General features: G+C 34.1%; 1 protein-coding gene across 1 annotated transcript in view; it reads left to right on the top strand.

Annotated features, from left to right (window-relative positions):
• LOC115883804 overlaps positions 1 to 8,280 on the top strand; it is a 39,787-nt gene extending 31,507 nt beyond the window's left edge. The window contains exon 3 of the mRNA XM_030902209.1: positions 7,979 to 8,280. Within this exon, the coding sequence (XP_030758069.1) occupies positions 7,979 to 8,280 (302 nt within the window). The remainder of the gene's footprint in view (positions 1 to 7,978) is intronic.
• Positions 8,281 to 13,279: the final 4,999 nt, after the last annotated feature.

Raw genomic sequence — 13,279 nt, 5'->3', positions numbered from 1 at the left:
TGAGAACAGGGTGGAGTGTTCATCCATGAGTAGTATACGATAGGGTTTTGAAACTGGAATTGTTCGCCACAGATATATATTTTTTTTTTTTTCTTCGGTTTTTTAATAGTTAGTATTAGATTAGCTTAATGTAAGTAGGAATCGACATAAATGGAACTGGCCGGTACGACGCGTATGCTTATTTAATTTTATTTGTCATATTTCTTATATTGTTTCTTTTCAGATTTAGTTTATTTTTTTATTTTATTTTTTTTTATATTTTTTGGAAACAATAGCTTCCCTCTTAAGGGGAGGGCAAATTGTAACAGATTATTTTCTTTATTATTATTTATATTATTAACAGATTATTTCCTATGTCCTTTACATTCAAGTCAATGTTTTCGGTTATTAGTTTCGGGAGAGGTTCTTTTAGCAGGAAGTAATAAAACAAAAACGTCTCATAAGTGACTATTTTTTAAATTCCCAAACTTATAGAAGGGCAAAACAAATAAACTGTAGAACTTAGAAGTAAACAGAAAAGTGTAAAGATAGACCGTAGATAAAAACGCTGGGACATTGTAAAACCAATAACCACCCTTGATAACATGTAACTATCGCCGGATGTTTGTAAAGGACCTGGGAACTTGGAAAGCACGTATCTGAACATAAACGAAATTCGTACGTAAAATGGTCATGGTACTGCCATCCAACAACCGGAGGTCAGACCAATTTGGTTTGAGGGGCGGTGTCAAGCTGACCAATCAACGAAAGAACAGTACCTTCAGGGATGACCTCATTGGCTAAGTACCGGATGCACCACCCTTCAACCCTGTAATGTTGGAACCTCGGGGCTGTTTTAGGCAGAAAAGTTAGTTTGGTTTAAGTTTTTAAAAGACACGATTCTCTCTCGGGTTCGCGAAATTCGGCAAGGTTCACGATGTGACCCCTGTAGTTTTAAGTCTGAATTGACCTACTAATAGTATTTTTATGTCCTTTTGTCAAATGTTTTTTTTTTTAATTTTCTTCTCTAAAATTATTTTAATGTGTTGTAGTAAGATTTAGTAATGAAGGTTCAATTGATTGTGTAATTATCAGATTTTTCAACAAAGCAGACACCAGACAATTTTCTTGTATTTTTCCATCTCTTTTCCATTTAGTAATAACCAGTAATTTCGATCATATATATATTTTTATTTGTTCTTTATTTTTAACTTTAATAGTAAAAGAATTTTGAAAAGATATTTTTCACAAAACTCAGCCCGTTTTATTTCTATAGTAAAAATAACCAAGAGCGTTTTAAAAGTATGAAGTAAGATCACTTATGAACGGGCAAGAATATCTACGAGTCCGAGAGATACCGAAATGAGCTACATATTTGCAGACAGAGGTCGGGCCGTAATTAAGGTAAGTTATAATAGATTTGAGAGACTAACAGGCACTAAGACAAAGCATTAAACATACGCTCCAAAGAGTCGGTGTACTTTTTATCCAAGTTTGCCTTCCGTTCAACTTAATTGTTTTTTCATAATTATAAAATAGTCACGCTACCCATAGACAAGTGATTAATCCGAAAAGATTTGTCACAACATAATATGTTTGTTTAACTTATTCTAGATATTTTATTGAAATTTAGCTCGGTTATAACTAGTTACACAAGTAAAATACTTAGAGAAAGACAAACAATTGAGAGAAGACGTCCGGGCCATGTGTAAGGTCCAGCTGGATCCATCTCAATCTGAAGAGCAAACTAGTGTAAACAATAGAGATAGGGTCATCTAATGTGTACAAATAGCTTCTCCCTACAACGTTTGCCCACTTTTGGTTGCTTTAGGTTGCAAAGTTTAGATTGAAAACAGCAAAAAATAACATCTAAAAAAACAAGGTATCGATTTAAGAACGACGTTATGTTCTTTGAGGTGACTATGAAAAAGAACGAAGTAATTTAATAAACCATTTTTTTTTTATTTTCCAGGTATTGTTTGCCTTGTAATTATTTTGTTTACTTTTTTTTTTTTTTTTTTTTTTTTTTTTTTTTTTTATTTTTTTTTGTCAGTTTGGCAAATATGTTTTTTATAGACCGCAAAAGAAATTAAGAAAAACTCGGAGTGAAACAGAGAGAAGAAAATTTAAAGTAAACGGTAGGTATTTTTCGTAAAATTTTTCTTTGGAAAATTAAATTCTAGACATTTTATGCAGAAGAATTTGTAAAAAGAATTTAGTGCAGCTAATAACGATCTTTTAAAAACCGAATACATACAGTATGTCCCCAGTTTTCTTTACTGGAGACTTTTATAGACATTTTGAGAAAAGTAAGAACACCATAAAAATTTTGAAAGCGTTTCGAGGGAAGCCAGTTTGGAAGTTATGGCGTGTTATGTGTTAAAAAGTTGAGTTTTTAAATCATGGCAATTCGTGCTGAAGGCAATTTTTTACAAAAAAAACTAAACTCGTCTGAAAACCCGTCAATTTATAAACAGATCATTAATAATTTATTATTAACCTGGCAACAAATAATATTTAATACGTTGTAATGAAGTTCATAAAATTTCTAGGACACCCTGTATATTGTGTTAATATTATACTTGAATAATAGAGACTTCATTCTCTTTTAATAATGACAGTCAATGTATTTTATTGTTAACTCATTATTGTAATGAAGTTCATTAGTGTTCCTATTGTTGAATTAAATAAGTTAAATATTTAATTGCCATTCTGTAAGAGAGTTTTGATCGGTTTTGGTCGCTATTGTTTAATGCGAAAACCGAACCGTTTGCGCCGCTCGCCCTACTCTGCTAGTGCAGGCCGAGTGGAGGGGAGCGTCAGTCGAGTACCTTGGCTGCAGCAGCTCTAGGTAGTCAGTTTGTGGTCGCACGCGAAATAGTGAGGTTCGAGTCCGGAGTGCCCTGCCAAGTAACCTGCTGCCAGCCGCCGATTGTCGCCGCACTGTACAAGGTAAGCACCCACCGCCAAAGTGATCGAGAATAAGTCGTATTCTTTTTATTATTAATGACGTTTACTTTACTGCCTTAACGCGTTACAGGGACAAGGGAGACAGAGATATTTATATTCGCTCAGATAGTTTCGCGCAGATAATCGCGCGAACGCAAAGACATAGCAAAACTTAAATGCGATCAGGTAGATTCAACTATGAACCTCTACGGAGGCTGGGGGATATTTGATCGGATCACGTGGACGCGAGGAACGATTTCTTTTGTTAAAAGGGAGAGAGTGAGACAGCTAATGGTTAAGGTAGTTCAGTAAACGCACGGGTCGCTAATATTCATGGAGCTAGAACAAGATCTCGCCCAAATCCCGAGGCTGGTTTTGTAGCTCCCGTATTTCTCTAGGTGTGTCGTCCGGACGGCATCCTGCATCAGTGACGCTGGACGGGATCTCGCCGAAATCCCGAGGTTGTCCTGACCGGGCGGTGTGTGTGCGGGCTGCGCTTATTCAAACGACGTACAAGTCGCCGAGGCGTCGCTAACGTCTACGTCACTCCGGGACTCGCGTTTGTGTATCCCACAGGACGCCGTTAACTTCGCGATCGATCCAGGACTCGCGTTTGTGTATCCCACAGGACGCAGTTAACTTCGCGATCGATCCAGGACTCGCGTAAGTGTGTCACGGGACGCTTTTAACTCCGACGCCGATCCGAGGTCCGTGTTTCGCTGTCAAAACGGACGCCATTCCGATAAATATTTAGCTGTGATCATCGGGACGCCTGTAACGACGTCGCCGCCGTTTAGAGAGTCGCATCGTGGTAGAGTGTGTTGCTCCGGTACCTACGTGTCTGTGTTCATTAGGACGCCGCTAAATCCGACGCCGATCAGGAACTCGCGTCGTCGTGTTTAATAGAACGTCACTTCGGGAAAGCGTTTTGAATTCGCGTGATAGAATCAGTCAGAGAGTTACGTATCGGGAATAATCAATCAAAACTCTAGAGGTACACGGTTGTTATTGTAAATTTTACTTTACGGGTCTCTAAATATACATTTTATTTCACTATTGTTACGATTCGAGGACGTGAACCTTCCTTGATTACTTCTGTACATAATTAATTAGTTAAATAAAAACCTAGTGTTACGTTATAGTTAATTGTGTGTTTTATTTTCTTTTCATCTCATCACTCGTTGGTATCTCCACTGTATAAAAGCTACCCGTATTGGCACTAGTGGTCTCTCAAACACTTTAAACGTTGGGGGTGGCGCCCGAGGAACCGAACCAAGGCAACTCGGCGTCCGCGAGCTTTCGCAAAAACGGGGGAGTCTCACAACGTTCCAACGAGCAGCGTTAATACAAATACACCAGAAGATTAATAAATACAACAATTATGTCGTTTTCGAATGGGACAATAGTACATTACATAGCGAGGAGGGAAGTGTCTCATTACTGAAAACTGTGTGTTTCAATAATGAAAACTTTGTTTGTATATTATTTTATTTACAACCACATCATTAATTAAAAAATAGAGACAGTATTTTATTTTGAAAAAAAAATAAATATGCGAAAATTAGTCGTTTTCTGTTTTGGCATTTCCATATCTATAGTTACCGGTACCAGTGGTTGTTATGGCGCAAACCTTCAACAGCAAAACAAACAACTAAGTGACAGTTTTGAATTTCTCGTTCGCTTTTTCGAATTTATATAACATAGAAAACCAGAATGTTGTCGGAAAGTTCTGATAATGAAGACTACTTTAATATTGGTACTCCACCAGAACTTAGAGAAGTTGCGAAAAGAGCAGAAGCCAATTTACTTCCAGAGAAAAGTAGGGGGCGATATAAAATAGCATTGAAAGTATACGAAAAATAATGTGCCGAAAGAAATGCTAAAAATATTGCTTCCGAGACAGTCTTGATGGCATATTTTAGCGACATGGCAAGGCAGAAAAAACCATCTACTCGTTGGGCTACGTACAGCATGATACGGACAATGCTAGAGTTAAGGGAAAAGACTGACATATCAAAATATCACAAACTCGTCGCTTTTTTAAAACGACAGAATGTAGGTTTTAAGCCAAAGAAGTCTAGCATTTTACCAGGCAAAACTTGGAGGATTTTCTCACGAAAGCACCTCAAGAATTCCTTCCTATTAAAGTAAGGTTTTTTTTTAAATGTTTTCTTTTTCTGTTTTTAAATATTTATTTTTATTGTTTTAGGTTGCGCTTATAGTAGGTGTATCTGGGGCATGTCGAAGTGATGAGCTACTGAAGATGAAAACTACGCATATTGATATTTTAGAAAACAAAATTTGCATAGAAATTCCCGATACAAAAACTTATATGACCAGATAATTTATGATAACTAACACAAGTTGGATAGAAATTGTGAAAGAATTTATACAGTTACGAAAAGATATTGAAAATGAGAGATTTTTTGTTCAATATCGATTAGGAAGAGCTCAAAATCAACCCTTTGGATACAATTCTATATCTAAATTTCCGTACAAAATTGCTAGCTTTTTGAAACTTCCCAATGCGAAAACCTACACAGGTCATGCTTTTAGACAAACAGCGGCTACGTTGCTGGTAAATAGCGCAGCTGAAGCGTCTAGGGGGATGGAAATCCAGTGCTGTGGCTGAGGGTTATGTGGATGCATCTGTAGCCAGCCAAACTAAAACCGCAAATATGATATCTTTAAAGACATCGTTGCCATCGTCTTCCTGTAGCAATTCAAACTCTTTACCTTCTTTCGTTGACATTAGAAGACCTGGCACAAGTCAGGAGTTTAGTTTTTGCAGCAGTGAAACCTCAGTGAGTGAAACACATTATCAAGACGGCCCCTTAACAATATCGATTAACGCGTATAATAAGTCAAATTTGACCATTAATTTCAACAAATAAATGTATTAAAATCTTCAATTATTATTGTTAATCTTCTTGTTTATTCTTGTTGATGTTAGATAAGTATGTAATAAAGATATTACAAGAATATTTTTCTTAATTAAATGAGGCGAGAAATAAGAAAAACCGAGTAAGGGAAATGGGAAGAGGGAAGAAATGTAGATAATTTGACAATTTCAATTTTTTTAAAAGTCAGTAATGTCAGTATTACATTATGTGGTTGTAAATAAAATATACTAAATTCAGTAAGAAATAAAAATATCTATGTATAAATTTAATAATAAAAATATAGAGCAAATACGAATGATCCGTTAAACAAGAGCCTTCGTCGTTGCTATCTTCAAAATTTTCGGTATATACGCAGAGGAATTAATTAGGAAAGTTACTGATAAACCAATTATAAGATACCAGAGACGCGTCAGACGTGAAAAGGAACTGGATAAAGTTGATGTTTATGAGCCGCGCGTTTGTCAACTATAATGAATCCCTTTGAGCAAACTTCGTTATCTTATCTATACATGCTCGTTAATTCCCGTATTAGATATAAATACTAAGAAAGCCATTAGCGGAAGAGATAATTTATGTACCAGTAGTTTTTTTATTCTTGTATTTTTCTTTATTTATTGTTTTTCATTTAACTAATAATAAAAAATAACGGTGATATAATGTTTTCTTTTAAATCTTACAAAAGAAATTTTGCGACGTGATTGACAACATAAAGAAATCATTTTTTCTACGATCGTGCAAAAAGCAGCTATTATTTACATTGTCTGTATTAAAAGTCAAATTTTTTACACTAGTGTAAAAAGTAACTTATTTTTTGCAGTAGTGCAAAAAACGTCTTGACATTATAAAAGACGACTTTAACTAAAAAGAAAAAAATTGTAAATTTTATAAAAATTTGTCAAATCCTAGAAGATAAACCAAGTAGCAGTACTGGCCACCTCGCAGCAATATTCAGGGAAAGAGTTTTAAGCGGAGAACAAGAACTCGAGACCTCCACGAGCAGAAATCAAAATAAAATTCAAAAAACTACTTAGAAATAAAATTTGTCCATCAATTATCATAGTGAATTTTTCAAACTGCTACATTAAAATTGAAACGAAAAGTTATTAAAAAAAGTGTTATTGTTAGTGGTAATATTATTCTATGAATAATTATAAAAACTTTTTAAGATACATTTAAATAAGAATTTCAATTACATCGTAGAAAAAATGTTGTGTGCAACATGTGCAAAAAGCATATTTGTTGCATTCGTAGCATGATTGCAAATTGCTGCAAAACTCATGCGTCGTGCAACAAATATGTTATTTTTGCACTAGTTCCACAAATAACTATTAACTCCTAGGCATAAAAATAAAGCACTTTTACGCCTAAGCACAAAAGTACAAAAATATATTATTAACTTCGCAGGGCAGGCAGAAATAGCTTACAACAGTCCGGCGCATGCGCCTGAATTATAAAGCGTTCGGAAAAGCAACATACGTGATTCCTAACCAAAAATCCAGCGTTTTCCGAACAAAAATTTGAAGTTTCCAACTGATCTCTAATCATCAGAATAGTCACTGGTCAATTTTTGGTCATGCGCCTTTATGATTACGAATTGACGCTGGAGCAAAAACAAAACATTGTTCAACATCAACATGAATAAAACGATGAAATATGGCAAGAACATTTTATATTTCTTGAAATATTAAGAACTTATATATGCTATATTTGAACCCTTCTATACTAGGAACAATTTTAATATACATTAGAACATTTAATAACACAACAAAAAATTTAATAAGACAAAAAAATTATGATAGCACAAAATATATATTTATTTTATTTGCCAATTAATTCATAAAATACATAAATAGAGAACAAAACTGTCACAGGTTAATTGTCACGTGATTCCGAGCGTGATTCACCTGATTCGTTGACATTTTCGATTGGTCGTTTGCAGAAGTACATTCCAGAAACCAATGATCCGCAGACACAAATTGACAACCGGTTGGATATTTCCCTGTTAGAACAAGGCTAATAATTGTTTCCTGCTTATTTATTTATCACTCAGTACACTGATACTTTAAAAATGATATCTAACAAAAATCTGTAACTGTAAAAATACTTATTTTTTCTTTTCTATTTTATTTTTCGTTTTTTTCTTCTAGGTTTAACCTTCACCGAGTATCAACTCTACGGCAGCGACTACAAAATCAACCCGAAAATCATCCACAAAGTCAACGAGACCAACGTGGTACGTACCCGCTGGGTTCAAACGTACCAGAGCTTCCTGGTCATCGAGCTGAAACTCCAAACAGCGGAGTCTTCTCAACTGAGGGTTCTAGACAAGTTCCTTGACGCTTATGGGTTCAATATAACCTACGAAATAACCAATGGGGGTCCAAGAAGTCCATCTTGTACTATGACAGATTGTGGGTTTACTGGAATTTGCTACGATCATTATACGTAAGTTTTTAATATTGTTTTTTCTCTAAATATTGCCGGAAATACATGGTAATGAGTTCTTTACTTTTTTAGTACTTTATTAATAATTTTTGGCTATTAAAGTTTATATCACATATTATTTTATCTTATTTATTCTACCGACTGTTCCAGGAAAATAGCTAATAGACTGTATTAACCCTATCTATAACAGAAAATAGAAAGTGTGAATCAAATCAAGATAAATTATGCAATCCAACCGACTGCGCCAGATAAATTAAAAATTCTGAAAAATATTTAAACAAGATATATTAATTATGCTCTTTAGCAGTTAAGCTTTATTCAAAGAGTATTTTTTCTAAATATTCCGGAAACGCTGCAACCTGTAAAACATATTGTGTTAGTTTCCTGTACCAATTTCATTATTATAACCTTATCGTATTGCTATTTTTACTCGTTCAAGATTATCCAGTACGTCAATCCGCTCTGTAGCTACAGAAGTATTTGTAAGGGGAAAAACAAAATTATCTGTTAACAAGCAATTTATGGGCGTGCTATAAATATTTTAAAAACCATTACTCACCCAAAAAATTAAAAAATATCAAATCAGTTTTATTTTTTTCAGACCTAATCTTTATAAAAAATAAAAAATTAAGAAAAAAAATAAAAAAATAATAAAATCACACAACTATTTTACCGATAACGCCAGCACTGTTCTTGAAGCTCGATCTACTATCATTTGAATTGATATTTCCCCTTAAAAATTAGAGAATGCCCCGTCAATAAAAACTCGACAAATTTGCAAGTTGTCAATGTAATGAGTGGACGGAGTGTATTTCGTAGTGACATACTCGTCAAGTCCATGGGTATATATCGAGTATTACTTTTCATTTATATATGCCTTGTTGTAAATTGATTATACTCCAATGCTAGTTCAAATGCAACTGAAAATCAAAATGCAACTGGGCTGCCAGTATTAATGAATAATTTAAGTCTTAACAAAAGGGGTTTATTTTCTTCCGTGGGGTTTGCTTTTAGTGGGGATTCAGATACAATGGGATTAAATGCATTTTTAGAAAGAATTGAAGAACTGTGTGAAGCTCATAATGTGTCACATGATGATTTATTCAGGGGTGCTATTGAAATTTTTGAGGGAAAGGCTCTTATTTTCTACAGGGCATTAAAAGGGAAAGTCATTGATTGGAAAACTTTATGTGAACATTTCAGGGAAGAATTTTTGCCTAGGGATTATGGAAGGTTGCTGGGGCAAGTCAAATCAGAACTCAAGGGGAACGAGAGTCATAACAATTTATGGCATGCTAATATAGTTATAACAGATATATAAATAAAACAGAAACTGTTTTTTTTTTTTTTGGAAAATGTTTTGCATTTGTCAGGCATAGCTAGGGTTAGTGGACATATCTACAGTGGATGAACTTATTAAGCTTTGTAAACGAATTGAGGATAGTAGAGTGAATGTTTTGAATTTTGTACCGCCAACAGTAGATAAGCACTCAGTTGAACCAGATTTGCTATATAAGGCTAATGCGATTGATAAACAAAGTAGAAAAAGGTTAGATAGTTTGGAAGCAGAGAAACAAGTCAGTTTTAAAAAAAACTAAAAAAAAAAAAAAAAAATTTCAAATAATAAAAGTAGAAACTATAGTTCAGATAGAGAAAATACAGATAGAATGCTCCTTAGGTAGAAATAGAAATTAGTAACGATAGGTTAAATCGGGGTAGCGTTAGGGAACAAGACAGACGAACTGGGACAGTAAATAAATGGAGAGATGGGTCATATAATAGAGGTAGATTTTATAGGAATAGGAGTAACGATCGTTCGAGTAGTGTTGAAAGTTATAATGGGGACAGATTTTATAAAGACAGAAGTAGGGAACGTCATAATACCCCAGAGAGGTATTATAATGAAAGCCAGATTCAAAATGAAATAATGGAATTATTTTGCTGGGAATCAGCCTAAGGAAAATAGTTTTAATAGGGGCAGGTCGTCCTGTAGGGATAGATCTGATTTAGGTAGTTATAGGGAACATAGAAATAGTAGGTATGATAGTTATAATAGGGATTTGGATAATAACACTAGAGGGAACGTCGTTAAGTGTTATAGATGTAATGGGGATAATCATTTAGCAAGACATTGTAAAGCGCAGGTCAAAAAGTGTTTTTCTTGTGGGTTATTAGGTTATACAAAAGTTAGTTGTCCAAAATGTAATAAACAGGGAAACGGTTCGAGGAGTTAAGTGTAAACCGAGCTTCAACTTCGACGGTTTTATCGGTTGATAATTTTGACTTAGATTCTAGTATTGATAATTTTTGCTCTAAGGATGAACTGTTTAACTTTAACACATATAGTAAACCAATTTTAGACTACATGTTAACTCAGGCCGGAGATGGTGAATGTCCATATGTTTCAGTTAGGTTATATGATTGGGAAGTAAAAGGGTTGCTTGATTCTGGGGCGAATAGAATATTTGTCAATGAGCACACTATGAATGTGATGTTAAGTTTAGGGGTAAAACTACAAAGTATTTCTGACTTGACTTGTACTGTCGCAAATGGCTCTGAACTCGAGTGTCTAGGATTTATGTCAGTGCCAATTAAGCTTAAAAACAAAATAGTCGTATTCCAAGTATATATTTTAAACAATCTTAGGCATAGGTTAGTGCTAGGAACCGAATTTTGGATTAAAATGGGGATTGTACCAGATTTGAGAAGGGGTGAATGGCATTTTGGGGAACAAGATCATAAAGATATCTTAGTCACAAATTCTATTTCAACGTCAGATGATTTATCTTTAGCACAACGAGAAAAGTTAAATATTATTGTAGAAAAGTATTTTGATTCAATAAAAACATATTAAGTTAGGTGTACATCGTTAGTGGAACATGAAATTATTGTAACTCCTCAAAAATATCTCCTCAATTAAACAGAAAAAATTACAGAGTAAGTCAGGCAATCCAAAACAAAATTGACTTAGAAATAACAAAAATGTTAGAGCTAGGCGTAATTGAGAAAAGCACAAGTTCTTATAGTTCTCCAATAGTAATGATTCCGAAAAAAGACAACACATATAGGTTCTGCGTTGATTTTAGGAAAATTAATTCAATTTCTGAAAAGTGGGCATACCCATTACCAAATTTAAGTACTATTTTAGATCGTTTAGGAAATGCAAAGTATTTATCAACATTAGATATTCAAAGCGCATATTGGCAAATAAAAATGAGTGAAAAATAGTAAAAGTATACTAGCTTTGCAATACCAGGAAGAGGTCTTTTTCATTTTAATAGAATGCCATTTGGCTTAACTAATGCGCCCGCTACTTTTCAGGCATTGGTTGATAAACTTTTCGGTCCGGAATTAGAGCCATATTGTTTTAAATATTTGGATGATATAGTAATTGTAACGCCTGATATTGAAACTCATTTTTCGGTATTAGAAGAAGTATTTAAGCGCCTTAAAGAGTCAGGGTTAACTTTAAATAAAGATAAATGTCAGTTTTGTCGGAGCGAATTAAAATTTTTAGGTTACATAATCAATAGACAGGGATTGCAGGTAGATCCAAGCAAAGTTAGTGCAGTTGTAGACATGCCAAAACCAAAGTCAACTAAAGAAGTTCGTAGAATTTTAGGTATGATATCTTGGTATAGACGGTTTGTACCACATTTCTCAAGTTTAGTATCGCCTTTAACTGATTTAACCAGAAAAAACGCAAAATTTGTTTGGTCTGCCCAGTGTGAAGAAGCTTATCAACAAATTAAAAATTGTCTAGTCAGTGCTCCAATTTTATCTTGTCCAAACTTTAATGAGGAATTTATTGTTGAATGTGATGCTAGTTCATATGGGTTAGGGGCAGTCGTTTTGCAAAGATATGATGGTCAAGAACACGTAATTTGCTATATGTCTCGTACATTAACCAGATGTGAACGTAAGTACACAGTCACAGAATTAGAATGTTTAAGTGTTATTTGGGCCGTAGAACGAGCCAGATGTTATTTAGAAGGGACTCATTTCACAGTTGTAACTGACCATCATAGCTTGTTATGGCTCCATAATTTAAAGAACCCTCAAGGTAGATTAGGTAGGTGGGCATTGCGCTTACAAGCTTACGGTTTTAATATCATTCATGTGACCTGGTAAAATAAAATCACAAATTGTGATTGCTTAAGTCGACAATTAAAACTCGATATGTTAAATATAAAACTAGACACGGGTAAAACAGACAATTGGATTGAAAAAATGAAAATATTAATAATAATCCGTTACAATATCCAAATTGGCGTACTTCGGGAAATGGCGACTTGTATAAACATGTAGGTAAACATAGGGATCATGTCAATGACGCATCCTGGAAAAAAGTAGTACCAAAATCTGAAAGAAAACTTTTATTAGCTAAGTATCATGATAATCCTTTAAATGGTGGACATTTAGGGTATTTTTAAAACTTAATTAAGTAAAAATTAGTGAACATTATTTTTGGCCTGGTATGAAGTCTGAAGTTTGTAAATATGTAAATAAGTGTAAAGTGTGTGGTGAGCAAAAGCCTGAACAAAGAATGAAAGCTGGAATGATGGGTGAAAAACCTGTAGTTAAGCGGTGTTGGCAATATGTGGCAACAGATTTAGTAGGTCCATTACCTCGTAGTAGTAAAGGTCACCAATATATTTTTAAGCTTACTCAGATTATTTTTAGTAAATTCTCATTATTTTTCCATTACGTAAAGCTACTGCTTCCAAAGTATCTGAACTTATAGAACAATCATTTTATTTGTGTGCTGTGAATTTTTAAAAAGCTGATAACGGAAAGCACAATATAAAAGTAAAGAATTTAGTGCATTATTAAATAAATGTAATATAAAATTTTTAGCTACCCTCTTTATCATCCAGAACCAAATTTTACAGAAAGGGTTAATAGGGTAATAAAAACAATGATCTCTTGCTATGTTAAGGAAAATCATAAAAAATGGGACCAATATTTGCTTGAATTATCTTGTGCATATCGAACAGCAAAAA

Source organism: Sitophilus oryzae, unplaced genomic scaffold (assembly GCF_002938485.1).
Source record: "Sitophilus oryzae breed Bouriz unplaced genomic scaffold, Soryzae_2.0 scaffold_1985_pilon_pilon, whole genome shotgun sequence".
NCBI classification, from domain to species: Eukaryota; Metazoa; Arthropoda; class Insecta; order Coleoptera; family Curculionidae; genus Sitophilus; species Sitophilus oryzae.
The sequence above is the reverse complement of the archived record's forward strand: the minus strand, read 5'-3'. Positions and strand labels throughout refer to the sequence as shown.